The 26,778-nt window shown below is 51.3% G+C and overlaps 2 protein-coding genes across 12 annotated transcripts in view; both read right to left on the bottom strand.

Annotated features, from left to right (window-relative positions):
* The window catches only part of BRD4 (bromodomain containing 4), a 74,632-nt gene extending 71,561 nt beyond the window's left edge, over positions 1 to 3,071 (bottom strand). For 3 of the 8 annotated variants that reach the window (XM_052799186.1, XM_052799182.1, XM_052799188.1), the window contains exon 1: positions 2,922 to 3,071. The gene's annotated coding sequence lies outside the window, so the exon portion shown is untranslated. Of the gene's footprint in view, positions 1 to 1,957; positions 2,054 to 2,921 lie in introns of those variants that run through there. The other 5 variants (XM_052799187.1, XM_052799185.1, XM_052799190.1 and 2 more) reach the window with 3 other exon arrangements.
* Positions 3,072 to 4,511: 1,440 nt separating this feature from the next.
* On the bottom strand, positions 4,512 to 25,745 carry AKAP8 (A-kinase anchoring protein 8). 4 transcript variants are annotated; one of them, XM_052799196.1, is made up of 14 exons: positions 25,625 to 25,745; positions 19,782 to 19,820; positions 19,076 to 19,108; positions 17,123 to 17,411; positions 15,591 to 16,197; positions 15,033 to 15,177; positions 14,584 to 14,631; positions 12,416 to 12,512; positions 11,608 to 11,749; positions 10,874 to 10,967; positions 9,819 to 9,949; positions 8,899 to 8,994; positions 4,882 to 5,474; positions 4,512 to 4,683 (listed from the first exon to the last, which is right to left on the bottom strand). In XM_052799196.1, the coding sequence occupies exons 1-13, from the start codon at positions 25,641 to 25,643 to the stop codon at positions 4,902 to 4,904; spliced, it is 2,313 nt and encodes a 770-aa protein (XP_052655156.1). In that variant the 5' UTR covers positions 25,644 to 25,745; the 3' UTR covers positions 4,512 to 4,683; positions 4,882 to 4,901. The 4 variants fall into 4 exon arrangements, with proteins under 4 accessions (XP_052655156.1, XP_052655155.1, XP_052655157.1 ...); XM_052799195.1 differs by having other exon boundaries at positions 4,512 to 5,474; XM_052799197.1 differs by having other exon boundaries at positions 4,512 to 5,474; positions 14,584 to 14,628; positions 25,625 to 25,738.
* Between the last annotated feature and the right edge of the window lie 1,033 nt (positions 25,746 to 26,778).

Genomic DNA, 26,778 nt, shown 5'->3' with positions numbered 1-26,778 from the left:
CCGTGTGGGAACAACCGGCCTCACGCGGGTGGTGTTCCCCCTCCTCCCCATACATCGCATTTATTTACAGTCGCTATCGCGGTTCCTCGAGTTCAGGTGTGGAGAATTCAAATATTTTCTTCTACCTCGTGTTTTATAACACGAAGGGGCCCTCGTGTAACACCAGGAAACAGCCAAGGGCCACCTTTAACCCACACGGCCTTAAACTGAATACTAGAAACTCGTAGCAACGCAAATTCGATTTACATTAATCTCTGCAAACGCTTATATTAGTGATAAGCCCACCGAAGATGAATTACTTATGCACTGAAGTTACAGCAGCCTTTTAAGTGTTTGCAGGGTTGTAATCTTCTATATTTCGGTTGCCCAAAGCACTTTGGTTCATTTTCTTGCCTAAATCGAGCTAAACTTTGCCACGACAAGCTTAAACAGAGCTTAAATAGAGCGGTTAAGCTTAACCTGAAGTCGCTGTGCCACAAACAGGTAAAACCAAACCTCTGTAAAACTACGGCGAGCGTTTCAAGTTGCTCAGACGACCCCAAAACTTTGACGGACAATGCAGATACAAAAACCAGAAGCCAATAATCCAAGCTCAGCAAAGCAACAGCCCCGGGGCATCTCACACAACCCAGGGGCGGAGGGGGGGGCCCTTCGCTGCCCTGTAAAGCTACCGGGCAACACAAACTCGTTACTGACTTAATTACCAGCTTAATTCTTCACGTTATAACGTACGTCCCTACGAGCAACGGCGCTGCCTATATTTATTCTTAAAACCACGCTGCGAACTGTTCGATGGGAGTACACGGTACGTATCCAAAGAATAACGGGGCTTTTAGGAGTTTTCATGGGAAAACTCCTGCCGAAGAGAGGGGGGGAGCTTTAACCTTATTCAGAGTGAAAACTATTTGTATGTTTTTTTAAGTTTGAAAGGCATCGGTGAAAATAAAAAGCAGCCGGGGAAAAAAGTGCTGGGGGTGAGGGGGATATAAGAATGAGCTCGTTAATGAAGGTGAGAGCAGCCCGAGTTTATAACAAACATTCTTTTACTCCCTGCTGTCAACTAGCCCCGTGAAGCTGTATCTCTTACGGCCAACGCGCATTCGAAACAAGCAGGAAGAGTCTTCACTTTCACGCCAGCGGCTAATTACTGCATCAAACGAGCGCAGGAACCGAGTGTTGGTGTGAACGGACCTCGCTCCTCCGGCATTTCACCCACAAAATCCCCGGGGAAAGAGCAGTTGCTCCCCGGCCGGCTTCGCACCGAGGTTTCCCCCTTCCCACCCAACACGGTGCCCAAAAACGCAGGAGAGTGGCTCAAGAGCTTCCCTCTCGCGGTGCTGAGCCCTCCAGCTTTATAATTTCCAAACAACTCCTACAAAAGTAGAAAACAACTTGGAAAAAAGGGCAAATTCAGCTTGAAAACGTAAAGAAACCCACCAGCCGCGCCAGCTGAAGACCAGGCAAGCAAATCGTCCTGTGGAAAGCTCAAAAGGGGCCCAAGGAGCGGCTGAACGACCGTGGAGCGGGTGTTAAGGCGGGGAAGCAGCGGGCGGGCGGCTCGGTACCTCAGGGCTTCTCGGCAAGGCACCACCGACCGACCACCCCCCCCCCCACCCCATCCTGCCAAGGGCACCGGGCCGGCGGGCACACGCACACCCCGCTCCCGGCCCAACCTGCTTCAGCTCCCCGGTTCCGATCGTCCTCGCTGTCCCTCCGGTTCCCCCCCTCCCCAACCTCAGCTCCAAGCCAGCGGCCGCCGGGCCTGGCTGCAGGGCCATGGCGGGGGCGGGCGAGCGGGCGGCCTAGGCCTAACGGCGCGGCGGGAGCCCGCTCCTCCCCCCCCCCCCCCCCCCAACCCTCTTCCCGCCTCGCTGGGCCCGGTCCGGTCCTACCCGGTCCGGTGAGGGTCCCTCGGGTGAGGAGTGAGGCGGGGGAAGGCGGAGACGGCGTCACTTACCGCGGGCCGCGGGGCCGGGCCTGGCCGCTGCCTCCGCGCAGGAGCCGCCGCTTCCTCCTCCCGTCCGCCGACAAAATGGCGGCGGCAGGAAGTGCCCCCGCGCCGCCCGCCCCGCCCCGCCCCACCGCACGCACTCTGCGTACCGGCCCGCCAACGGCGTAACCCGCCCCGTACCGACCCTACGACAACGGCGCAATTCACACACACACACCCCTCCCCCCCCCCCCCCCGCCTCCTTCCCGGACCTACGCTAACGGCGTAGCGGGACGGGACGGGGGCGCCGCCGCGCGGGTTACGCCGTTCCCACCTTCCCCCGTACGCAAACGCCGTAGCTCCGCGCCGCACTTACGCAAGCGGCGTAACCCAACGAACGCAAGCGGGAGGGCGCTCCCCGCCGAACCGGGCGACCCACCCCCCCCCCCCCCCCGCTCCTCCCGCCGCCGCTCCGCCCCCCGCTCCCCCACCCCTCCCCTCCCCTCGTACCGGCGGCGGGGCCGCGCTTCCCCCTACCACACAGCCCGGCCGGCGATTGCGCAAAGTGCGTACGGCGCGAAGAACACCCGCCCCCCCCCTCCCCTCCCCTCCCGCCGCTTTGCGCAGCGGCCTACGCAGCCGGCGCGTGACCGCCGCTACGCTAACGGCGGCCCCGCACCTCCGCCTTACGCCGTTTGCGCAGCAGGGGGCCTCCAGGAGAAAAAAAAAGAAAAAAAACCAAAAAACCAAACCAACCCCAAAAACGAACAAACAAACAAAAAACCAACCAACCAACCAACCCCTAAACCACCGCCACCACTACGACCGGGCGGGTTCCGCGCCGCAGTTTACGTAAAGGGCCCTCCCTGACGCAGCGGCCGCATTACGCAATGCGGGTTACGCCGGCGGAGCGACGTACGAGGCGTTGGTGAATCCCGGCACCCCCCCCCCCTCCCCGCCCCGGTACCCGCCGCGGCGGCGGGGGTCTTACCTCAGGCGGTCAGCGGGAGGGGGCCGGCCCGGACGAGCCGCCCTCCCGCCGGGTCCCGCGGGGCCCTGAGGGACGGGGGAGGCGTCACCGGGGCGGCGGCGGCGGCGGGGGGGGGAAGGAGGAGGAGGAAGAGGAAGGAAGAGGGAAGGGGGAAGGGGGAAGGGGAGGGGGGGGGAAAAGGCGGCCGCGGCGGGGGGGGAGGGGAGGGGGAGACGGGCACCGAGGGGCAGCGGGTCCGGCAGCGGCGCCGCACTGACCTCACCGCGCTGCGCCTGACGTCACGGCGCAGCCCGCCCCGCCCCGCCGCCGAGCTGAGAGGAGCCCAGCCCCGCCTCCCCACCCCGCGCGCGCGCCGGGGCACGTCACGCGCTGCGTGACGTCGAGTGACGCGGAGAAACGAGGGGAGTGACGACACAACACAGCTTTCCCCGCCCCCCCCCCCCCCCCCCAAAACACCGGCCGCGGCCCGGCACCACGGTCCGTCCCTGCGCTGGGGGAGGCTGAGACCGGGGCAGAGCTCGGTGCAGGAATGAATCGCCTCCGTCAGCCTCTAAACCTGCCCGCTGCCGGACTTTTGGGGGCAAAAAAGGGTATTTTGGTAAAAAAAAAACCTCTTGGGGGGGCAAATAAGGGGGTTTTGGTAAAAAAAAAAAACTTTGGGGGGCAAATAAGGCAGTTTTGGTAAAACAAAAAACTTTTTGGGGCGGCAAATAAGGTTTTTTGGCAAAAACACCCACTTTTGGGGGGGCAAATAAGGCAGTTTTGGCAAAACAAAAAACTTTTTGGGGCGGCAAATAAGGTTTTTTGGCAAAAACACGCACTTTTGGGGGGGCAAATAAGGGGGTTTTGGCAAAAAAAAACTTTGGGGCGGCAAATAAGTTTTTTGGCAAAAAAACCCTCTTGGGGGGGCAAATAAAGGTTTTTTTGGCAAATAAAAACTTTTGGGGGGGCAAATAAGGGGATTTTGGCAAAAAAAAAAAACTTTTTGGGGTGGCAAAAAAGGGTTTTTTTGGCAAAAAACAACCTTTTTTCGGGGGCAAATAAGGGGTTTTGGGGTAAAAAACCCAAAAGGATTTACTCCGCGGGCAGCCTCACCTCACCCAATCGTGACTTTTCTTTCTTTTTTATTTTTGGTTTTGGTTTGGTGAATCCTTTAGGAAAGAGGTTTGGAGTCAGAGGGTGCGGCCACAACCTGTAAATTCTGCCAGAAAAAGGGTTTTTTTTAGGGGAAAGCTAACAATTTTCTTCGCTCAGAGTGAATCCCCGCGCAACCGACTGCCCCGTTTCTAGAGCTAATTGAGGTGCTGCTTCGTAAACTAATGACCAACCCAAATTCTCCGGCCGTAACGGAGGGAGATGAAAACAAATGCGTTTCCCAAGAGGAAAAATTCCACCTTTTTGGGGAAATAATCAAATAAAAATTCCCTACCGGAGTATTTTAGGCGTTCGGGAGGATGAGGGAGGAGGGAAGGACGACGGCTCCAGCCCGCCGGCGTTAGCGCTGCGCTTAAAACCCAACGAGCCGCTGGGATCGAATCGATGCTTTTATTATTTTTCCAAACCTCAGCTTTTTTTGGGGGGTTGTGTTGGTTTGTTTTTTTTTTTTCCTTTTTTTCACCTTTTTCTTTCTAAAATTCCACCCCCCACCCCCCGCCAAAAAAAAACAAAAAACAAAAAACCCCAAACAAAACAAAAAAAACCCCAAGCGGAGCCGCAGCCGGAGGGTTTCTCAGGGAAGGTACGGCTTCCTGCGCTCTTCGTCCTAAAACAAAAAAGGAATTTGCAGAAACGAAGCGAAATTAATCTTAACGAGATGAATGAAGCGCTGCAGCTGCTCCTTAACGACGCAGCCGGGTTCCCTCCCCTTAATTAAAATCAAAATTGGACAACTTCGGGCGCTGCGCTGAAAAAGAACAAGAAATCAAACAAAAAAAAAAAAAATCACGGATTATACCATCACCTTCACGCAAATATTCACAGTTATTCCGGTTGCGGCTCCGAAGCCGCTGGTGGAGCCTCTTCCTCCTCCTCCTCCTCCTCCTCTTCCTCGCTGCAGCCGGCCGCAGCCGCCGCCTCGCTCCCGTTTTCCTCCTCTTCCTCCTCTTTGCCTGCCCAACCCTCAGTTTCATTTTGGGGGGAAACCACCGATTCTTGGGGATTTTCGGGAACCGCGGGCACCTCTTCCGCTGCTTCCGAAGGCGGCGGCGCCGCTTCCGAAGTCGCCGCGGCCGTCGCTTCCGACGTCACCTCTGACGTCACCTCTGATGTCATCTCCTCCGCTTCCAGCTCGTCGTCTTGCAGGAACGGGGGCATCAGCAGTGGTTTGGGGGGCTGATCTTGCTCCCCTAGATTTTTAAGGAATTCCTCAGGTTTGGAAAACTCTTCGGAAGGTTCTGCCGCTTCCGTAACTTCCCCGATTCCTCCTCCTCCTCCTCCTTCCTGGGCAACCTCGACTGCGGCGGTTTCGGTCGCTCCTTCCCCGGCGCCGTCTCCGCCTTCCAAAGCTTCATCCACGTCCTGATCCCCGATTTCATCCGTAAAGGGATCTTCTCCCTACGGAAAAAAAGAGACGGGAAAGAGACAAAGAGTCATCAAGCAGCAACGAGGCAAAGGGAATCTCCACCGTGAAAACGCGGGAGAGGTGGTGGGGTTTTTTTTGGCAAGCGAAAAAAAGCAGCTCAGCGACGGATGATTCTTAATACGGTGGAAAAAAGAAAATAATAATAATAATCCGTCGTGGAAAATCCCGAAGGATTTGCAGCAAGAGAAGAACCCCAGGAGAAAAAAAAAAATCCCACGCCTAGAAGGAGTGGAAAGAATCAGTTAAAAAAAAAAAACCAAAACCTAAAAGCTCCGGTGCGGGAGAACGGTGCCGGTGTTGCTGGGGTTTATCGGCTCCGCTCCTCACCCAGGAGGAATTTGGGTTTAACCAAGACGCTTTAAAATCCAAAAGGAATTCCTAACAACTCTCCGTTCCTGGTTTCCAACCGCCAACGGCCGGATTCCCCTTCCCTCGCCGGGAAGAGCGGCGACGCTTCCAGGTTTTCACCTCACCTTTATTTTGGTTTCTTTTGGTTTTTTTTTCGGGAGACGATGCGGTCATGACCTCGCAGCCCGCGCTCTCACCCAGGCTACGTCCTACCGTGAGGGGTCTCTTGGGGACACCAAGACCCTCCAGATTTTGGGGAGGGGTGGGTTTTTTGGGGGGTGATTTTGGGTTTTGGGGGGGGATTTTTGTGTGGGGTTTTTTTTTCTTAAGTTTGTTTTTTTGACCTCGTTACCTTTATTCAGGCCGACAGCGGATCCTAGCACCGCTCCCCCCCTCGGTTTTGGGGAGCGAGGGGGGGGCTCTGCTTGCGTTTCCAGAGTTTGGGGGTGCGGGGTGAGCGCTCGTAGGGTCCAAGAAGGGGTGTCGCTGCCCTACAACCTCCACCTTGCCAGAGAGGAGATGCCCCACACACACCCCGTGCTGCAATCCGAGTTTCTAAAATTCCCTTTTTTCCGGGCCACCACCCCGAGCCGCCCCAACCCCTCGCAGGTCACCACGGCGAAAAGGGGGAAGGGAAGGAGGGCGGGCGGCATGCCGACGACTGGCAGAAACTTCGCCTGAAATCTGATCGACGGCGGCGGCGGGGAAGAGGTTCTGGAAAGCGGGATGGGACGGGGGGAAAAAAGAAAACCAAAACCGAACTCTCCGGACCCTTCCTCCTTTTTCCGCGCCCCCCCCCCCCCCCCGCGAGGTTAATATCTGCCTCGATCAGAGATTCAGCCCAGGTCGGCTGCCTCCATGCGAGAAGATCCATGCAGGTGGAGGAGAAACCTCAACGTTCATCTTCTCTGGCTGAGGATCACAACCTCCGGAGGTCGTGGAGGGAGAAGATATTAAAAAAAAAAAAATATATCGGGCTCTACCTCGCGATCTGGACCCCAACGTCCGTTATCGCCGGGAAAAATCTACCGGGGGATGTGAAGTCCACTCGTGGTGGAGACTGTCACGGTTTCCCTTGGGAAGGGCGAGGCGTCCCGCCATCCCTCCGAGGAGGAATCGTTAGGCCGATGGTCAAGAAATCATCTCTTGATGCGGCCAAGTCTTGATTAATTAATCGCCCTGCGTCTCCGGCCTTCCTTTCATGGGGGAAGGTTTGCCGAGAACGTTTATGGCGAGGCGGCTCTTGGCATTACCTGGAATCCTCAGATTTTCCTCCACCCCTTTTCAGTCTGGTTTTGCACCTGGGAATGATACGGAGACCGTGCTGGGATGGATCCGAAGATCTCCTCCTGCCGATGGACAAAGGTCAGGTGCCCGTGCTGATTCATTTAGATCTGCCGGCAGCCTTTGATACCGTTGATCATGAGGAGATGTGGACGTGCCTGCGGACCCTGGCAGGGGTAGACGGAGTTGCACTTGAGTGGTTCCGGTCTTTTGGGGATTTTATTTTTATGTTTTTTTTATTTTTTTTTTTTTTTTTAATTTCTCTGAGAGATTCCCAGAGGTTTGCACCTCGTCTGCCCCGAGGGCTCGCTCGCTCTCTTTCTCCTGTGGGGTACCGCAGGGTTTTTATCTCACCCTCCTGTTCAACGTGTATGAGAGGCCGGTTTAAGGCGAGAGACGGCCATCCTACGCCGACAAACTCTCAGCTCAAAGTCTCTTTTCACTGGACCCAGAGGGTGGAGTCGCAGTTTTTATTTATTTTTTTATTTTTGGGGGGGAGGGAGGTCTAGATTTTAGCAGAGACTGGGCATGACAAGAGCTAGCTCAGTCCGGGTTTAGACCAAAAAATAAAAACCATGACGCCGGTGGGACAGGGGAAACATCTGCTCCCCCGTGCTGGTGGTGGGGGGGTGTGTGTGTGGGCATCTGCCTGCCCTTGTCTGCCAGGTTTGCAAACAAGGGGCTCTCTCCTGCCGGATCCTGGGCTGTTCCCGGATTTCCCAGGAAACAAGCAAGTAGCCAAAAGCGCTTCTTTTTTCATCTTCGCCTGGCGGAGGAGGTTGCGACCTTTCCTCTCTCAATCTCTCTCTTTTTTTCGGATGCGGACATCGCCCGTTAAAACCCACGCCGCCTCCGGACCCGCGGATAACCGCGAGGCACTTTTAGGCCGGACAGAACCGCCCGGCTGGCTCGCTCGGCGGCGTTCCCGCATGGAGCGGATTCCCCCCCATGCTCTGAAGACTGCGCTTGCCTTCCGGACTTCTTTCTGTAATTCCGAACGCTGGTTTGGGTTTAAACGAACCCTACCCTGACCTCTCCTCGTGCTCCGTCTCGGCTCTGAAGATCGGCTGGGGCGTTCTCTGCCACTTCCCAAGGGAAGAGGAGGAAAAAAGCTGGGGTGGGGGGTAGGAGGGGGGAAGCTAACGAGGGTGTTTCAACTCCCGGGAATCGGATGCACCTCCCCGCCTCGGGGTGCTCCATCATTTGGTCGGGAGCGCCGCAGAGGCCGGCTCTTTTAGACGGCGTAAAAACTCCCCCCCGCCGGTGCAGGGCGAGCGGGTGGGCCAGGAGCCGTCCACGTCGTGATTCAATCCCAACTGGACTCAAGCAGCAGCTTCCCGACCCACACGCTCGCTTCCCTGCGCTGGGGGAAACCTGGTGTCCCCCCCCAAGGCCACAGCTCGAGGGGTGGCTTTGGGGAACTGGAGTTCCTTTTTGCTATTTTTGGTTTCTTTAATTACGTTTCCGTTTTGGACGGTTTCGTAAATTGATCTACGCGCGCCTGGGAATGACAGTAAGTAAAAAAAAAAAAAAAAAAAAAACAACAAAAAACCCAAAAACAAACCACGAGAAGTGGTAAACCGCCTACAGAGAAAAGAAACTAGACCCAAGATTTAGAGATAAAAAGGCAACAGAGTGGAACCTACGCTTCTCCCCATCGTACGCAGAAAGGCGTCCCGTCACCGACACGCAGCACACAGCGAGACGTGGCTCCGCGCTGCTCCGGGAACTCGGCACGAGTTGCCGACTCTCTCGTTCACTCACCTTGAGGTATTTTTCCAGCATCTTTACGATGTGTTTGTTATTCAGGACGCTCTTGGCGACGTGTAAGCTGGTCTTTTTGAATTGCTCTGCAGCCATCTGCAAAGGAACCGAACATCGGGGTCACTTCAAAAGGGGAAGAGTTCCAACGAGGAGCTCGGCTCAAGAGTTTGTATTCCCTCCTCCTCTGCAGGGCGTGGGAAGCCTGATCGCAAATCCCAGAAAACATCACAAAAAAAGCAGACGCAAGGGAGCGCCCGCCTCTCTTCCGCTAACATGAGCCCTGGAGAAAAATGCGTTTCAGCACCAGCAGCTGGAACATCCCCCAAATATCCCGAGATCAAGTCCAGGACAGCGACGTTCACGTCCAACACTCAGAGGAGACGAAGACCACCCTGAGGGATGCGCGACACTGACCGCAGCTCACCCCGTCTTCATCCGCCATGTCCAAAGCCCCCCTCTGGCCCGTGCCAAATGAGACATCGATTACATCTCATTTATGAATTCCCCAAGCGCCCTCAAAGGCAGTTTTTAACTTTAATTTTTAGCAAGCACTGCAAATCTAGAAAGAGGAGGTGTTTAGCCTGCACGTCTGCACAGTATGGCTAGACAATGTACGCTGCTAAACCCCCAGCGCAGAAGAAAAAGCCAGATCTCCCTTTTGAGATCACTTTTTCTGTTCACCTCCCCATTTCTCATCCACTCATGTTTCCCAACAGAAGAAAAAACCTTGCACAGCCCATCCACAAGCATCCCAAAACCCTTTATAATTCCCCGGTCAGTGGCTTCATCTCACGGTGCGATCAGAGACCGTACCAGGAGGTTTTTAGAAGCCACAAATAAACCTCGAGCGCCCGGACCGACGTCCCCTCGCCCCGGCAGAGATGAAACGTTCCAGTTCGGAAGCGAGCAGGGCTGCTTACCCTGCGGTTTCTGTTGTGATCGGCAGATCGCAGGTGCCTCTGGAGAAGGTGGTTCTGGGCAGGAATTAACATGTCGCATGCCATGCAGTGAGCCGCCTCGATCTTCTTGAAGAAGTGTTCCTGGCCAATACCTACAGAGGCGACGAGACGTCAGCCAAAATCCCAAACAAATGAGATGTTCGGCTGGTTAACGTTGCCTTTCCACCCCCTCTAACGACCCCACATCACGGCCAACGCACTAATTCAGCATATTCCTTCCAGTTGCTGCTTTCAGAGACAAAAAAAAAAAAAAAAATCACATACATTGCTCTAAGACGGGGAGGAGTTATTCTGCTCCGAAACAGATCGTACCGACACAGTACCCAGGCGTAGGAGGAAGAGAGACGGGGATAACAGCCTGAGGTACAGAGCCATCGACTTACTATTTTCCTCAGTCCTAGCCAAAACCAGCTTGCCTCGCCAAAAATCTATTTAAATAAAGGTGGAAGGGACAACTCGCGCTTCCCCCAGCTCTGGGTTCGTTCCTCCTCCCTACTTAAGCTCAGGTTTTCTGCCTGCCAGATGTTATAGCTGACGTGCGGCTTAACTAAACTCCACTCATCACTCCCAGTACAGATGCGGACGAGCATTGCAGACTGTATCAGGGACACGCACGCTGACGATGCTAAGCAGATTTTTCCCCAGTCACGCTTTTGCCACAACAGATCAACTTCGCCCCTTTCTCTTAACATTAAAATCGAACAGAGGATCCAGCTGCATTAACCGAACAGCCACAAAAATCAACAATTCCTGGGTTTTTTTCCCCATTTACCTCATTTTAGTATCTCTGACATTGCATGAGCCCGTGGATCTGCTGCTCGAGAAACTGCAGCGAGGATGGGCACTCCCCCTTCCCCACCATGACGATTTATTTCACAAAGCTGGCAAAAAAATACCCAGAACCTGAGGCTGAGTTACCCAAATCCTTCACGTTTGTGCTGCTGTATCTCTGTGGGAGCAGTATTTATTTGTTTTCTTAGTCTCACTTGGTCTCTGGACGCAGAACAGACACTTACCCTTAAAAGGATCCGGCTTCTGTTTTGTGCCCTCTTTCTCGGTCAGCTCCTGGCGCCGCTTCTCGATTTTCTTATTCCTGTTAACGATGTACTCCTAGAAGGGAAGAGGACAAAACTCGCTGTCCTCCACGCAACGCACCGAAACGATCGAGCGGCTCAAAGGGGAAATGAGCTCTCCAGAGAAAACCCACAGGGAAAACGGCGGTTGGTGAATTAACTAGACAAGGCAGGCGTTTTCACCTCCCCATCCCCTGTCATTTCTACCAGAGAAAGAGACGGAAAGATCCAAATCAGAGCCAGACAGAAGCCTGCTCCCATGTCACCATCAGATTCCTTGTGGGAGACCCCAAATCCTTGAAAAATGCCCCCAAAATGCAAACAGTGGTCATGCAGAAAATAAAACACCCCAGTCTTTATCTTGCCTTCCTCAGCTTTAGACGTGTAGACGGTGAAGACCATCTCTGGAATGTTAATTTCTGGCGTTCTTATTCAAATACAGACAATTAACTTTCCCTCCCAACACAAAAACCCATGAGAAACCGCATCACGCGAACTGATGTCATTGGGTGATGCGTTAACAAGTGGTGACGCGAGTTAACCAAGCAGGGTGCCGTGTGTGGATGAATCTGTAGCCCCTTCCACTCTCCGTGTAAGCCTGGAAATCCCAAATTCAGCCTGGAAATCCCAGCACGGATGCAAGGAATGGTAGAGCTAACGCCGGGCAACCCACCTACCTGCAGAAACTCGACCGTTTTATCCGGGAGTTTGGTACCGATGTATCGCAAGGTCTCTTTGTGAAACTTGCTCTGGAGGTGTTTCTGGATCTCCTCTTCCTCAAAACTGCGGAACTTGCAGACGGAACAGGCAAACTGGATTCTAAACACAGCAATCGTACCGCTAATGAGGAACGAGCTCAACTTAACGAGAACATCAAGAAAATTACGACCGTTACAGCTCCTGTTGTAGTTTGCTACCTCTCACGTTTTTTTCCAAGTGCCACCCCGCACAATTTTGTCTTGGACTTTTATAATCGCTGTAGAACCTGCGCGGATTAAACAGCCCCTACTTCTTCACAAAACTAAATGCTACGGGAGCGGTTGCTAAAACCCTGCACGAGTTTCAAAGTAACTAGAGAAATTCATAGGGCAGGAGGTGAATCAGCACTCTTTGATATGAAGATCCTCTCCCCCATGCAGGAAAGCCCCGAAATAACAGAAATGCTGGTGCCGCCTTTGCTGGTCAGTCCGTCTTGAGATGACTTATTGTTTTAATAGCAAGGATGCATATATAGCCACCTAAAACACCCTTTTGAATTTGTAACTCTACACACTGATGTACGTATTGAACACCACAATAGTCTCCTTATCTTAAAACAGTCGTAAAACGCACAAAAAGGGAAAAAAAAACTTGCTGACATCAGAATGCAGAGCCCCAACACACGATCCCCCGGCAGATTTCTCCCACATTCGTGCAGAGGAATTATCCTTCGTCAATATTATTCACAGAAGTGCTGGGAACGGACCGGCTGATCACTTTCCCTACCTGTCCATAGCACGATCACGCATCCGATCTCTTCTCCGCTGCTTCTCCCTCTTCTTTTTCACTTCCTCGTCATCATCTTCACAGCCATCTCCAGATGCTAAGGCGGGGAAAAATCAATCAGAATTACTGTGCTCACAATCACCCACTTTGCTGGCTGAGGTATTTTGGGGCCCAAGTCCCTTAGTTTCCCTTTCACTCTCAGCTTTGGGAAGTCAAGATGTCTTTTGGTCTCTGGAAGCTCTCCCCCTCCCAAGCCGGCTTCCGACCGCAGGGAAGCAGCAGGCTCTTTCCAAGGTCTCCGGGAGTTATTGTAAAACCCAAACCCTCCTCTCCTCCAGCTCCCTGAACCTTCCACAGCAACTCAAGTCTTCATAGGCAGCGACAGGACACGCCATTAGTGGAAAGAGTCCTGACTTTTAGGATGCTGCAAAGACACCTCTCTATCTCCATTCCTTGGGAGAAGCCGCTACTTTCTCCCCAAATTCTCATTTTTTTTCCCCTATTTTTCACAAGGCTGAAAACGCTGCTCCAGAAAGTTAAGCAATAAAAACCAGCAGAGATGCTAGCAGTGCTCGAGTAGCAGTGCTGCTTCCTTGGGACAGTTTTGGATATATTCCTCATGTCGCCTTCCCAATCATTCCTTGGTAATTATTGAGAAAGCAAAAAAGAACTAAAGATTCAGCTGACCTTGTGTTTTGGGGCAGAAAGCTCCAAGTCAGAGGTCTATCAGCCTCACAGGACTCGGATAATAATTCACCTGCAACGTTTTCACGTAAAGAAGCCCAGAGACCGGACCCCGGCATCAGAGGGAGGCTTAAACAAGAATTTTAACGCCCAGCTACACCTCAGTTTCAATCCTGGAAACAACCTAAAAGTGGCAACAAGAGTCCTACACGTGGTTTTCCCCAAGTCACTCTAATGCAGAAGGCAAATTGTGCTTGGGGTTGATGCGTCTTTACCAAAAATTACAATCCAAAACCAGCTGAAGTGGTTCCGGCTACTTTAGACCGTACGCTTTTTAAATCAGTGTTCTAACATACCTCGATATATTCCCATCTATTTGGAAAAAAATCAAAACAAAACAGGGTTTAGCCCAGTGCCTGAAGCCTCCACTGAAAATTATTTAGTTTATGGTATTTTTCCTCTGCCCTGTTGCGAGACGCACACGTCCTCACCACTGTCCTCCAAGCAGGGCAGGAAAATAAACTAACATTGTGGCCAATATCCATTCCTACAGATGGCAACCGTCCGTGCTGAGAAGCCCGGAAAAAACAAAACCGTTCTGGCACTCCCCTGCTAACCAACACAGCACTTCTGTGCCATGACGGGCAGCGCCGGAGCCTTGGACTGGTTAACAGGTCGCAGCAGGAGCTGCATCAGCTTCTGACCGAAAAAAATCCAAGCTCTTGGTAGCACCCCGAGGTGAAGCAGATGGATTCGGAGTAGGAGTAATCCGGGAGGACTGTGTGAGGGGGGGTAACACCCTACCTTCGTCTGCCATATCGCCCCAATTCCCGTTCTCCTGGAAAAGAGAAACACAAAAAGACGCTGGTGTTATTTACCGCGATTTGGAGGTTTCACAGTCCACCAAGCCAGACCACGGAGCAGGCCAAGGGTCGCGTCATTTGGGGATTAAACGTCCATTTTTATAAATGTTTACAAAATAGTTGTTTTCTATAGATCAGGTTATATGGCACTGCTAAGTATCGCTTCTCGCTATCAAAATTTAAATACTTGGCAGCCGAGTTGCCGCTCCGAGGAACGCCGTACTGAGGGTTACACGCAGTCACAAGCGAGACAAATGGCAATGACCCCCATCCAACCCGGCAAACCAACCAATGAGGAAAGAAACCAACCACTAATTGGAATTTAGCCCTAATGAGCCTTGCCAAAAGCAGAGGTACAGGCACAGGATCCTAACCTTTCCACTACAAGTGCTTTTCGGGCACCTCGGTGCAAGCAAATCTGCCAGTAACCCCTGCTGAAGGGCGTGGGGAAATTACAAGGAGCAAATACTTGCACAATATATGGGCTCAAAATGCCATTTCTGGGTGATTTTAAATATTCTGACCCTCAGCGTGGTCAAAAGAGCAGAGAAAATTGCTCGAGAGCTTAAATGTTCCCACGTTTGCCACAAAGACTGATAAAAAACCCAAGGTTACTTACACCTTTGTCAGCTTCATCTCCTGATTTTTCCTCTCCTTCGGCCTCATCTGCTGCACACAAGAGAAATAATTTAGCTGGTGTTGGGGGGGGGTCTTTTCTCCCACTTAACACTCCAAGGGGCCCCTAATGAATCACCAACTTCTGCCATAACGGCTCAAAGCTCCAGTGAAGATCACAAATAGCTCACTGGTTTCTCCTTACCCGCCAGTCTCTGCTGCAAACTCGGTCCTTACTTTCACACAACGCTCAACTTGGGCATTAAATTTTGCCCCAGGCCACAAAATACAAAGATCATAAAGCCTGTGCACTTGCAGAAGTACAACAACACTGCTAACGACTTAAAAATATAATACAATAGCTTTGAAATGTAACGACCGTCAGTCAGCTGAAAGATAAAACACTTAAAAACGGGGGGAAATGGCCGACATTAGTGGGTGAAGACAGCTCATACCGTTCTCGGTGTCGTCTCCTTCGCTGTCGGTCTTTGCCTGTTTGCTGTCCGGCTCATCTCCGCTTTGTGACTGTTTTCGTTTGCGTCCTCCTCCCTCGCCATCCGATCGCCCTCCTGAACGGTTTCGGAAACCTCTTCTCTTGGGCTGAAGTGGGAAGAAATCAGTCATCGTCAATCAACTCGAGGCACCAAAAAAGCTTAAAAATCAAACCATTCCACCCATCTGCTACATCTCCTAAAAAAGTTTAAATTCTTATGACCCTGCCGACTTATTTTTGGCTATAAAAGGATTTTATAGCTGGGTTAGCATTCCTAGAGTGCGGATTTGGGATGGGGTAAGCATTCAGAAGCTCTATTTTACAGGCAAATGGGTATGTACAAGCTTGGTGACATTCCGCTCTATCCAGGAAGATTTAAATTATTCTGTGGAGGAAGCAACGTGAATTAAGACTCGCGCTTCTCCAAAGGACTCCGCTCTACAGCCGAACAGTGAAGCCTACCCACCGAGGCAAGGAAAAAGCAATCTTGACAAGAAAAAAAACGACAGTGACGACTTACCATGAGCGCATTCATGTGCCAGGGCACTGTACCCATCCTGTCTCTGTTTCGTTGCCTCCCCATTCCGTACGGCATATTCCCATACCGTCCCATTCCCATGCCCGACATCCCCATCATGCCATAGTCATAGTCTCCGTAGTCACCGTAATCTCCGTAGTCGCCATAATCACCGTAATCCCCATAGTCGCCGTAGTCGCCGTAATCTCCATAGTCTCCGTAGTCGCCGTAATCAGGAACGAGGGCTTGGGAAAAGAGGGAAGGGAGCCTGTTGGATCCGGCACCCCCCATCCCACGCCCACCCATGTAGTTCAACTCATTCCAACGAGCCGAGAGGCGCTCGGAGCTGGAGGAGGGCATGAAGTGGTCGGTGCGGTTGAAAGCATTTAGACGCCCTCGATTTTGAACGCGGTTTTGACCCCGTCCTCGGATGAGGCCGTAGTTGTTTCCTCGGTTGCGAGATTGATCCCTACGGTTGTCGAACTGGCTCCCGAAGGAATCATTCCGATCGGTTCCGACTTCTCCATAATCGTAGCCGGATCGGTACATGTCACGGTCGTTCATTGAAGACCTCGAGTCGTACGATTCAAAAGACTCAAATCTGAAAGAGCTGCGGAGGAGGAGACAACAGTCAGCAGCTAGAATAACGTTTCCACACATCATACAGGCGTTGGCATCCAAATGTTTTTGGCCAGAAAAACAGAATAAAAATCTTTTTAAACCCTGCATAGCGATCACTTGCTGTATCCCACATCACCTTTTCCTTATTCTCAGGGAAAATAATTTAAGTATCAAAGACCCGTGATTTTCTGCAGAGTATCTGAACAGAAATCCTTCAGAGATATCATAACCTTACTAACTTTATAGCACTAAACCACTCTGAATTATGTTTTGCCAGCAGAAAAGCAGACACCAAAAGCTTCCCCAGGTAAAAGCTGCTTCGCATTGTCTCTTAGCTGTGCCTCCGGGTGTGAATTAATGCAGATAAACCCCTCAGCATCTTGTCTGACCGCAGCAGCAAGCATCAAATGGCAAAAAAAAGGCAAAACTTCATTTATTCAGTAACTCTCGCCAGGATGTGTATTATTATTTCAGCAGCAAAACACGCACCAATATGAAACAATTCTCCAGACTGGCATAATTTAACCCGAAGGGAGAAACAAAAATAATTACTGGGCAGCCACGAGGAAAAAGGGACGCAGAGGTAAAAAATACTTTAAGAAACCTAAAAACCAGAAATAAAATACCTTCTGCAAAATCTAGGAATTGAATCGCCAATGGAAGCTGCCTTTAATGGTGGACATGTGCATCAAGTTTGATATGTTTGAGAGATAGAGATATATATATAAAAAATATGTACATGCATGAGCGCACACATGTATCGGGGCAGGTAAAAAATAAGCCGTTAAGTTTATTTTCCAAGGAGCAAATGCTGGATCATGCCTATGCAATCAGAACAGCTTCATCTGAAGTTACGGTGATTAAAAGCCGTTATTTTTTTGCTATTAAAAATAAATAAGAAGTGCAACAGTCACCTCTCCTGGTCTTCCATCCCTTCCCCTGTTCCGCCGCTGCCCTCCTTCGACAGCATATCCAAACGCTGGTTGATTTTGGCTATGATGGAATCCGAATTCTCGTTCGCTGAAGTCTCAGCACCGTACGAGGCGACGGGCATGGCGGCGTTGACGTCGGCGTTCATGCTCATATCTGAAGTTTTGGGTGTTTCCCAGCTGCTGGAGGTGGCAGCGGCTGCGGCGTAGTTGTACGTGGCCGCTGTATTAGCGGCAGTGGTTTGGGTGTTGTAATAGTCGTAGCCTTCATAGCCTGGCAGGAAGGGAAAATAAAACTGATATTAATACAATATTATAAAGACATGGGAACCTGGAGGAAGAGTTTAGATGTGAACGGATCCTACCGGGCAAGGCTGCAGATGGGTTTTACCTCCTTTCAAGGAAATCTGGTTTCTCAAAGTGAGAAATATTCTTGTTGCTCAACCCTAAAAGCATAGGGACCTTCCTCCTTTGGGTGATTTTAACTGCAGAAACGGAGCACTGCTGGTTGTATTTGCAATTTCAGAACAAGACCCTGAGCCATCCATGTCGCACGGTCCCACAAAATGACAACTCAAGGCAGATGCGCTGCCGAGCACATCACCGTATATCCATCAAAAAAGGACCACAACTAAATAAATTAATCAGAAAACCAAAGCTGCCAGTTGTATTCAAAGAGCACCTCACAGCAAGATACCACGGCGCTGTGGAAAACCCAACGTGCTGCAGCCGCGCCCGTGAAGTTGCCGGATGCTCTGTGCTATCCCGAGATGGGGACCGAGGGATGCGCACGTGCTCCCGACAATCCTTATCGCAGCTCTGCGGCCCCGGCTCGAATCCGGTGTCGCTCCGGCAGAGACATGTGCCACGAGCTACGCAGCAAGCTTCCGCTCGCTGCTTCTGACCTCCTAAACCCTTCAGTTTACCAGTTCTAGGGCTCTCTAAAGCGACCGCTGTAATAACCCCTCATAATTCTCCTTTTCTGTGACGCTTGCGATAAAATTGACATTAAGGCCACCGGTGTGATGATGCCGCTGCCGGCTGTGCTGACCAGCACGGCCTCGTTCTGTCTTTGTGTTCCCCCATGTGCCTGCGACTTGTGTATTTAGATGATAAGGTCTCCGGAGCAGGAACGGCCTTTCTGCTCTGCATCGGCACAATACCCAGCACAACAGGGCACGAGTCCTTGACAGGGGCACCCAAGCTTTATAAAAAGGAGGAATAATGGAAGGCAAAAAACCCCCTCATTTTCAGCAATGACTTGAGCTGGGAGGTTTGAATCCACAGCTTGATGTGCAGCATTCAATTTTATATTGTGAAGACAAAAGAAATAATATTTTCCAAAAGAATCTCAGGCTTTTGCTTGGGAATGTGTTAAGACTGGCTTAAGGATCCAAATCAAGGCCAATTAAACTTTTCCTCTCAGAGCAATTAGTTATTAGTGAAAGCAAATCATGTTTTATTGAGGAAGCAGCAGCTTGCACAGAGAACTGCATTTGTGTACCGTCAAGCTGCCAGAATTACATAGGCAAACCTTGGGTTTTGAGGGGAAAAACGATATGATCTCAGTAAAATCAATTTATTAACGTACACATCTGGCTGTCCCAGATCAAACAAGAAACGGAGACATAAAAGAAATGAACTTTTCTCATCCACAAGCTAATTTTTCTGCTTTAAGGAACAGACAGCTGCCAGACATTAGGACAGAGCTGCTCCCTTAGCAGAAGCAGCTGCCACAATCACGGAGCAAGGTAAAAATAAAAGAAATGAATTGGTGAAGAAGAGCAGTTTAAAAGTACATCACTGCATTACTTCACACCGACTTCCATGCAGAGACGGCGTATGAGCAGGAAAACAGCTCCGCTTGCCGCAGCCAGCTCGAGAGACTGAGGAAGGCACCCCAACACCCGGAGATAAACGAGGTTTTTTAACACGTACCTTGCCAACTCGTTGCATTCGTCGCGTATGTACCTGAACGGGACAAAAAGAAAAGAGAGTTTCAGCTCTAAAAGCAACACAGTTAAAAGTTCAGAGCCTAAATATATATAATTCAGTTTAACAGCTGGTGAAAACCATGGATCCTTTTGCACAGAATGGGAAAGAAAGAAGCTGGGACTTCCAAGAGCTAATTATGAAAATGAAATGGATAATATATACTTTTTACTATGTTTTTTGAAACACTTGCAAGTATTTTCACTTGAGAACAACTCAAGCGATTCAATAAAAACCCTCAAGTAGCAGTAAAACCACGGCAAAAGCAAATATGTTTGTTAAAACTATCACTTTCAGGAGCATCTCGCTGCTCCTGCTGTTGTTTAGACCGGAGAGTGCCCAAACTCCCAAATACCTCAGGATACACTTCATTCTGCAGCGCTAATAAACCCCAGGTGATAAAGCAAAGCACGTTATTAATCATATGCAAGGCTGTGACCAGTTCCTCCAGTATACGACGCTGGGAATCGGAGTGTATCACGGAGGAAGCTTTTACAGAAAAACAAGTAGAAAGTCACTAAAACGGGTAGAGGAGAAGAAAGGCTGAAAAAACTGTTTCTATATTACACTATTCTGGCTAGAATGATGAAAAAATAAGTTATATTCTAAAACTGCAATTCCCCAGATCTGTTTTTATATACACAAAACTCACCTTGAGTGTTGGTGGCCCCAGTATTCCAGGTGCCATAACCTGCAAGAAAAAAAACGGAGTTGTTAGAAGGATCACCTCTGCTGTTACCATAGGGTTTGTTTCTTCCCTTAGTTGACCCTAAAAACAATAAAGTCTTTAATTACAGCTGCACTTCTGCTTTTTATTGTTTGGGAAACATGCCTGAAGCTTGCCTAATGCTTTATTTCAGATTGTTTCAGCAGTCTAAAGGTCGAGATGTTTTGAAACACCAAGAATTAAAAAAAAAAAAAAAACCCAAACCAGCGCGTTTTGAAAGAGAAATCAGTTTTAAAAGGTGCTTGATGTTAACAACGGCGCAAAGCTACGTTTATACAGGAGAAAATTTGTGGGATGAATCACCCAAAGAACTTAAGCAGCATCAAGAACGGACATTTCGATTGTGTTACGCCAGCAGAAGCGTCCTTTTTCCTAGGGAATATCAGATATCCTCATACATGAACCGAGGCGAGTACTGCTATTCTATGAGCCAATTAAATAAATTGAGCTCTCTCCACTTTTCAGCACTAATTACAAAATTCGCGCTAATGAGGCGGCTTCGATCTGGTCTCTCCGAAAACAGCAGCGGGGTGAAGCACTTGCCCAGGTGGAAGAAGAAGCAAAGGGCCACGACGCACAGGCGCTCCTGCCGCGACTTCACCGGCTCTTTTATTTCACAGCAGTGATTTGTTTTCCTCGTCAAAATAAATCATCTCTCCATTTCAAACCTTTTCCAAAGTTTCCAGGGTGGAATCAGCATCCCCGGCATCGCAGCAACCCCTGAAAGACCCGTAGCGAGCTCAGCTAACACCTTCATCCGCTCAAAGGACATCAGATAAATAAGCTCCGTGCTGCAACGAAACCTCGAGAGCATCTAAATTAAATCTTGAAATCAAAAGCAATGCGCTGGGTGTTTTGCTGAAAGCATTTCCCAGAGTCTTGGCTACCACTTCTCTGCAGGAAAACAATTTTATTATCTGATCAGAAAAATAAGTTGGTCCACAAGCAGAATTACTGATGCCCGGCTTCCTACGGATCCAAATTATTTTGATAGCCACTGTATTACCCCGAACCTCTCCCCATTTCTGTTCTGGCCTTGCCTTCCTGCCCTGGATCTGAACTTCCCCTTCCCTTTAGCAACCTCATCTCCCTCCAAACGCTCCCCGGCTGAGGAAGAGCCCGCACAAGCCAAAAAATCACACACACACACTTCCTTCCTTCCTTCTTTTAAGGTTTAGGTTGCTTTTCTGCACCTTAAGACACCAATTTCACAAAACTTTTATATTTTTGGAGGTGGCCACCGATTTTGCAAAGCTTCTCTATTTTTGGAATCGACTCCCTATTTTCCAAAACATTTCTTTTTTTAGAGACAGCCCCCAATTCTGCAAAAACTTGTCTTTTTTGGAGGTTGCTCCTGATTTTGCCAAACTTCTCTATTTCTGGAGGCGGCCCCAATTTCGCAAAGCTTTTCTTTTTTTAGTGGCAGCGCCTGATTTTGCAAAGCTTTTATATAGTTTTGGAGGGGGCCTCCGATTTTGCCAAACTCTTCTACTTTTGCAGGCAGACCCCAATTTCGCAAAGCTTTTAAATTATTGGAGGTAGCCCCTAATTTTGCAAGTCTTCTCTATTTTTGGCAGTGGCCCCCAATTTTGCAAAGCTTTTCTATTTTTTGGAGGCAGCCCCCAATTTTGCAAAACCTCCTTTTCCTTGGAGGCGGCCGCCGATTTTGCAAAGCTTTTCTATTTTCGCCAGCAGCCCCCAATTTCACAAAGCTTTTATATTTTCTGGAGCAGGAGGGGTTGTCCCAATTTTGCAAAGCTTTTATTTTTTGGAGGCAGCCCCCCAATTTTCCAAAAACTTTTCTTTCTTGGCAACAACCCCCAATTTTGCAAAACATGAACTTTTCAAGAGAGCCCCCAATCTGTAAAATCTTTTCTCTTGCAGCCCCCAGCTCCCCGCACAAACCTGTCTAACACCCACCAAGGACACCTCTCCCTCTTAACGACTTTATTTTTCCACAGGCAATCACCTTAAGCGCACAGAACCTAAAGAAATGGCGGGCGAAACAGTTACCGCTGTATTTTCGCCCTTCTATAGAAACCGCAGCACCAGCAAAACAGGAACTGCAACACGTAAACGCCTTTTCAAATCGGAGCCTTGTTACCGAGTAATTTCCTTTCCCACCGTTGGCGTTTTTAGGTCGAGTCATTCGGCGTTCAGCTTTGCTTTCCAGCGGGAGCAGGATGGTGCCGGGATGCGGTTTTCCAGCTGCCGGTGGGGCTCGTGGGAAGGATCACGTCGCGACACAGCAGGGAAATTAAGGCCAAACCTCCGACCCATCGACTGCAGCCACCCCAAAGCCTGACTTTAAATCCACAGCTCAATTTTAACGCTTCTTCCTCCTGTTAACTCACCTCTTGCAAACAAACTTCTGAGCGCACGTGATCGTTTCGAGTGACGTCAAGTGACACCGAGCCCCCGGATGTCACAGGCATCATCCCAGCTCGACGCCTGCCTCCGGACACGCTCATCGCCGGAGAAAAGCGAGAAGAGAAAGCCAAGTCAGCGCAGGGAAGCTTTTCTCCGGGCAGGTCGCTCGGATTCTCACCCAGCAACGCCAAAAATAGCAACAGCCCTCACGCTTTCGACCGCACGCAGACATTGGATCAAAAGCGAGCTCCTCTCCTTCGATTTTTAAGTCGTCTTTGACAAAACCTTGGGTACCTTAATTCAGGAAGCAAAAATAGCCTGGCCCCAGCACAAAACCCTCGAGGAAAACAGAGGCTGCTTGGCCCGAAACGCAGCGTTTTTCAGCCAAAGAGAGTCCCACCTCTTTGTACCTCCAGATTCTATAGGATAAAGCTCCCCGCTTTTGTTATGTGCATATACGTTGGCATCCAGCTTGCTGAGACGTAGGGCATGTAATGTTCATGCAGGTATTACCACGATTATCATATTTTTTCAAGGAACAAAGAAGTCTGGGTTACACAAAGACCTCAAGCTTTCAAAGCAAAGACCTCAAGCTTTCAGTACAACTTAAGAACGTGGTAATTAAGAGTTCAGCATCTAATTTTGAAACTAAATATTATCTAAAAAACCCACTAGATGAGAAACCCGGGTATTAATAACTTGGTACCAACGAGCAGAGGTTGTATTCGTCAGTTCTGCAGCAGCGCAGCATGTCTGTGAACATCCCCAGGGGGGAAAAAAGTCAGCGGAATAAATCATCATCGCCTTCTCTTGGGAAAATAAACACAAAACAAAGGGCAGAGCAGGAAAAAAAACAGCTCGGAAGGGACCAAGGAGTGAATTTTACTGAGCTGAGTGCGCTGCGTGTCCTGGTTCCCAGCTGATTCCCAAGACGGCGCTCCCTGAGGTGGGGGAAAAGCTTGGGAACCATTTTTCTCCACACACATGTAGAAGCAGAAAGCAAATCTGGAGACGACAGAGCAACGTCGAGAGATTTACTTTGTTCAGTCTACGTGAAGCACTGAGAAGTTTCAACACCCGCAGAAAAAAAGCTGGGGTGCAGGAGGCAATTCCTTCTGAGAGCAGAAGTCCAAGGTTCTCCCGCTGATTTCAACAAAGGACTTTATCTGGGGAGAATAAAGTTTGTCTTCTGCTGGAATCACGAACTATTTAAATTAAACCTATATATGACATGCTCCTACGCAAGCCTCGACTGTAAAGGGCGCTGTCCTCAAAAACCCGCCTGCGTGGAACCGTACAATTCTCAACGCGCAGAGAATTAAAAATAAAGGGGCTGGTTATAGGCTGAGCTGACTACACCTGAGGACTATTTATAAAACCCCAAATATGCAAGAACTCATTCATTTTTGTACCGTGTAACGGTAAAAATCCACACCAAAACTTCTCTAAAGCTGCAACGCGCTTGGGGGTTTTAATCTGTTAACGGTTCTGCAAGGCAAAGGGAAGATCCCAGCTTTAAGTAACTTGTTAACTTCACGAAGCCAACAAAATCTTTCTCAGGAATAGCTTTTAGCTGCCTAAACTCTTCCGAGTTGTTATCAGGACTTGCTCAGCTGTCGGTAGAGAGAAACGAGCACTTGTAAAGGATGATTCAACATATATTTAAGGTGTTTTTAATCCTGTCACAGTTTCTCACCTCATTTTTATGCCCAAAGAACAGAGAAAACACTTAAAAAGCATTGAAAAGCACGATGAAAGAGATGCCGGGCATCAAGTCTCCACCAAGCTGAAAGCGGAGACAGAGGGAACCTGGAAAGAGCAACTTGTCAACAGGTCTGTCTCAACACGATGTCCAGATGAATTATGAATGATCTCTGCAGAAAAAGCGACGTGCGGGGTATTAGGAACTTGGTAAAACACACGCAGAAATGGCATCGCTGCTCTATTATTTATAAAATCCTGCTGCAGTCATAACAACATTACAAAAACCAAGGAAGTGTTTTCAACAGCAAGTTAAAAATCACCCTGGCGGGACTTTCACGTCCCTGAACATGACCAGAATTGAAGCGAAGCATGAATTCAAGGCGGGAAGAGGACGGAGGGCTCCAAACGGGCGCAGGGAGAGAGGATCCAGGCTGTCAAGCTGCTTCGGCCTCAGGTCTGGGAGCATTTACCCAGGTGCCGCCATCTCACATCCGAATAAACTTCATCAAGGGACTTTAAACGACCGATACTCATCTGTTAAACTTCGATTTGGGTGACTTACTTTCACTTTCCACTGCTGCGAGCCTCGTTTCGTAGTTTTAAGAAATGTTAAAAACCAGCAGAAGCTGGGAGAGCGCGCCAACATTACCAAACTCGACGCTGGTTAGCGCTTTGATGAAGGAGGCCGTTAGCGCTTTGATGAAGGAGGCCATGTTGCCCCCCCCCCCGCCCCAAATCACTTCCCCACACCGGCAAACGAAGCGTAACGACGCGAGCAGCCTCTCCCCGCTGTTTAGATGCTCGCCGGTGTTTCGGAGGGCTCTCACCTGCTGCCTTATGCTTCGTTTAACGCCTTCTTGCCGGTTGCCGTTATAGCGGGGAGGAGGAAAACAGCTCAGGGCGGGGGGGGGACAAAAACACACCTGGAGGGCTTGAGGCGGGGGGGGGCAGCTAAGGGAGAAGAACCACCGCCGGGGTTTATGGTTGTGACAGCTCCCCGGATCGGGCCCCCGCTCCTCACCGAGTCGCTGCTGCTCCTCCCGCGGTTAACGGGGGGGGGGGGGGGGGGGGATTTTTGGCCCCGCCCGGGGTGAAACCGGTGCCCGGGGTGGAGGGGTGGGGGGGGGTGTCTCAGCCCATCTCTTGTGTGAGCGTGAGGAGATGCTGCTGCCCCCCCCCACCGGGGACAACACACACACCCCCCCCCAACTAAGCGGCCTCCCCGGGAACGGGGGGGGGGGGGCGCAACCGGAGGGGGGGGGGGGAGAACCGGCGCGCACGCGGCGGGGGGCGTGGCCGCGCGGCCGCCATTTTGTGTCGTCTTCAGAAATGGGACCGGCTCCATTTCCGCCCCCCCCCCATCACACACCCGGGGCGGGTGGGGGGGGTGAGGAGGAGAGAACGGCCTTCCCCCCCCCCCCCTCCCCCAGCCTTGAATAACACCCTTCCACCAATCGGCGGCGCCCTAGCGCGGAGCGACGCGGCGCTGAACCAATCAGCGGCGGCGCCCTCTCACGGGAGGCGGGAACAACGGCTTCCCGCAGCGGCTGAACCCCCCCCCGCCGCCGCCGCCGCCAACCTCCCGCTCTCCTCCTCGCCGTTAACGGGGGAACCGCCGCCGAGGCCGGCGGGAGGACCGAGCCGCCATCGCGGGTGAGGGGAAGGGCCGGGCCCCGGGGCCGCCCCACACCTACCGCCGTATCCCTGCTCCATCGCTCCCCCTCCGCCTCCGGCTCAGCAGCAGCGGCGCCGCACTGCCCGCCCGAGCGCCCGCTGCGCAGGCGCGCCGCTCCCGCCTCCCATTGGACCCCGCCGCCGCTTTGGCCCGCCCACGAAGCTCTCCATTGGCCGCGCTTCAGAAGCTCGTCCCCGCCCTCGCTATTGGCCGAGCTCGTCGAGAGGCGCGACCCTCCCGCCTCTCCTATTGGTCAGCGTTCCCCTGCCGGCATCGATCCCCCGATTCTATTGGCGGAGGCCCTTCCTCCGTGGGCCGACGCCGGGGCTCCCTCCTGTCAATCACAGCCATTTCCTCTCCTGATTGGGCGGCGGCGCGGGGCTCTGTCCTTCACGGTGCATGATGGGGGCGGCGGGGCTCGCCACCGTGCGGGCCTTCACCCGGCGGGCCCTGACCCCTCACCCGCCCCTTGACCCCTCACCTTTGCCCCCTCAGGACCCAAGCTGACCCTTGACCTTCCCCCGAGGCCCCGCCCACGACACGAGGCCCTCCCCCAGCCCCTCACAGCAATGGCGTCCTCCCGCCCCGGCCCACGACGCCGCGCTCCCGCTCCCAGAACCCTCCGCCTCACGCAGCAGCAGGATCCCCAACGCGGGATCTACGCCGCCGCCGAAAGCAGCGGCAATGAAGGCTTCGGCCCAGCGAGACGGCGGCTTTTTCCTCCCCCTTCAGGTTTCGCCCAAAAACGGACGAAAGAAGCTTAAAAGCAACCGGCGGCAGCGGGGAAACGGGTGAGGAGAGCCCCAAAATCGGCCATAACGACGCTGTGGTCTTCGTCAAGCTCCACATCCTTTTCCAGACCCGTTTCATTCCTTTATTGCCTGAACCGAAGAGCAAACGGCTGAAGGACACGCTTTTATTGTAAATTCCGAAAGAAATCGCTATAAATTACATAAAGGATGAACGATTGTGGCACCTCGGCTGAGCCTGGTATAAATTGAACCTACTCACTGCAAGGGAGAGAGCAATCCTTCAACTCCAGCAAGGTTCGATCAATGGAGCTTGAAAGAAAATAGAAAAGATGTGGTAGGAGGAGAAAAATCTTCTCTTCCAGTGGGAGAACCAGGAAAACTCCTGGAACAGCAACGGCTCACCATGGAAGAGGGGAGCAGT

This window comes from Harpia harpyja, chromosome 10, assembly GCF_026419915.1.
Source record: "Harpia harpyja isolate bHarHar1 chromosome 10, bHarHar1 primary haplotype, whole genome shotgun sequence".
Lineage (NCBI taxonomy): Eukaryota > Metazoa > Chordata > Aves > Accipitriformes > Accipitridae > Harpia > Harpia harpyja.
Note: the sequence above shows the minus strand (reverse complement) of the source record. Positions and strands in the feature narration are given on the sequence as shown.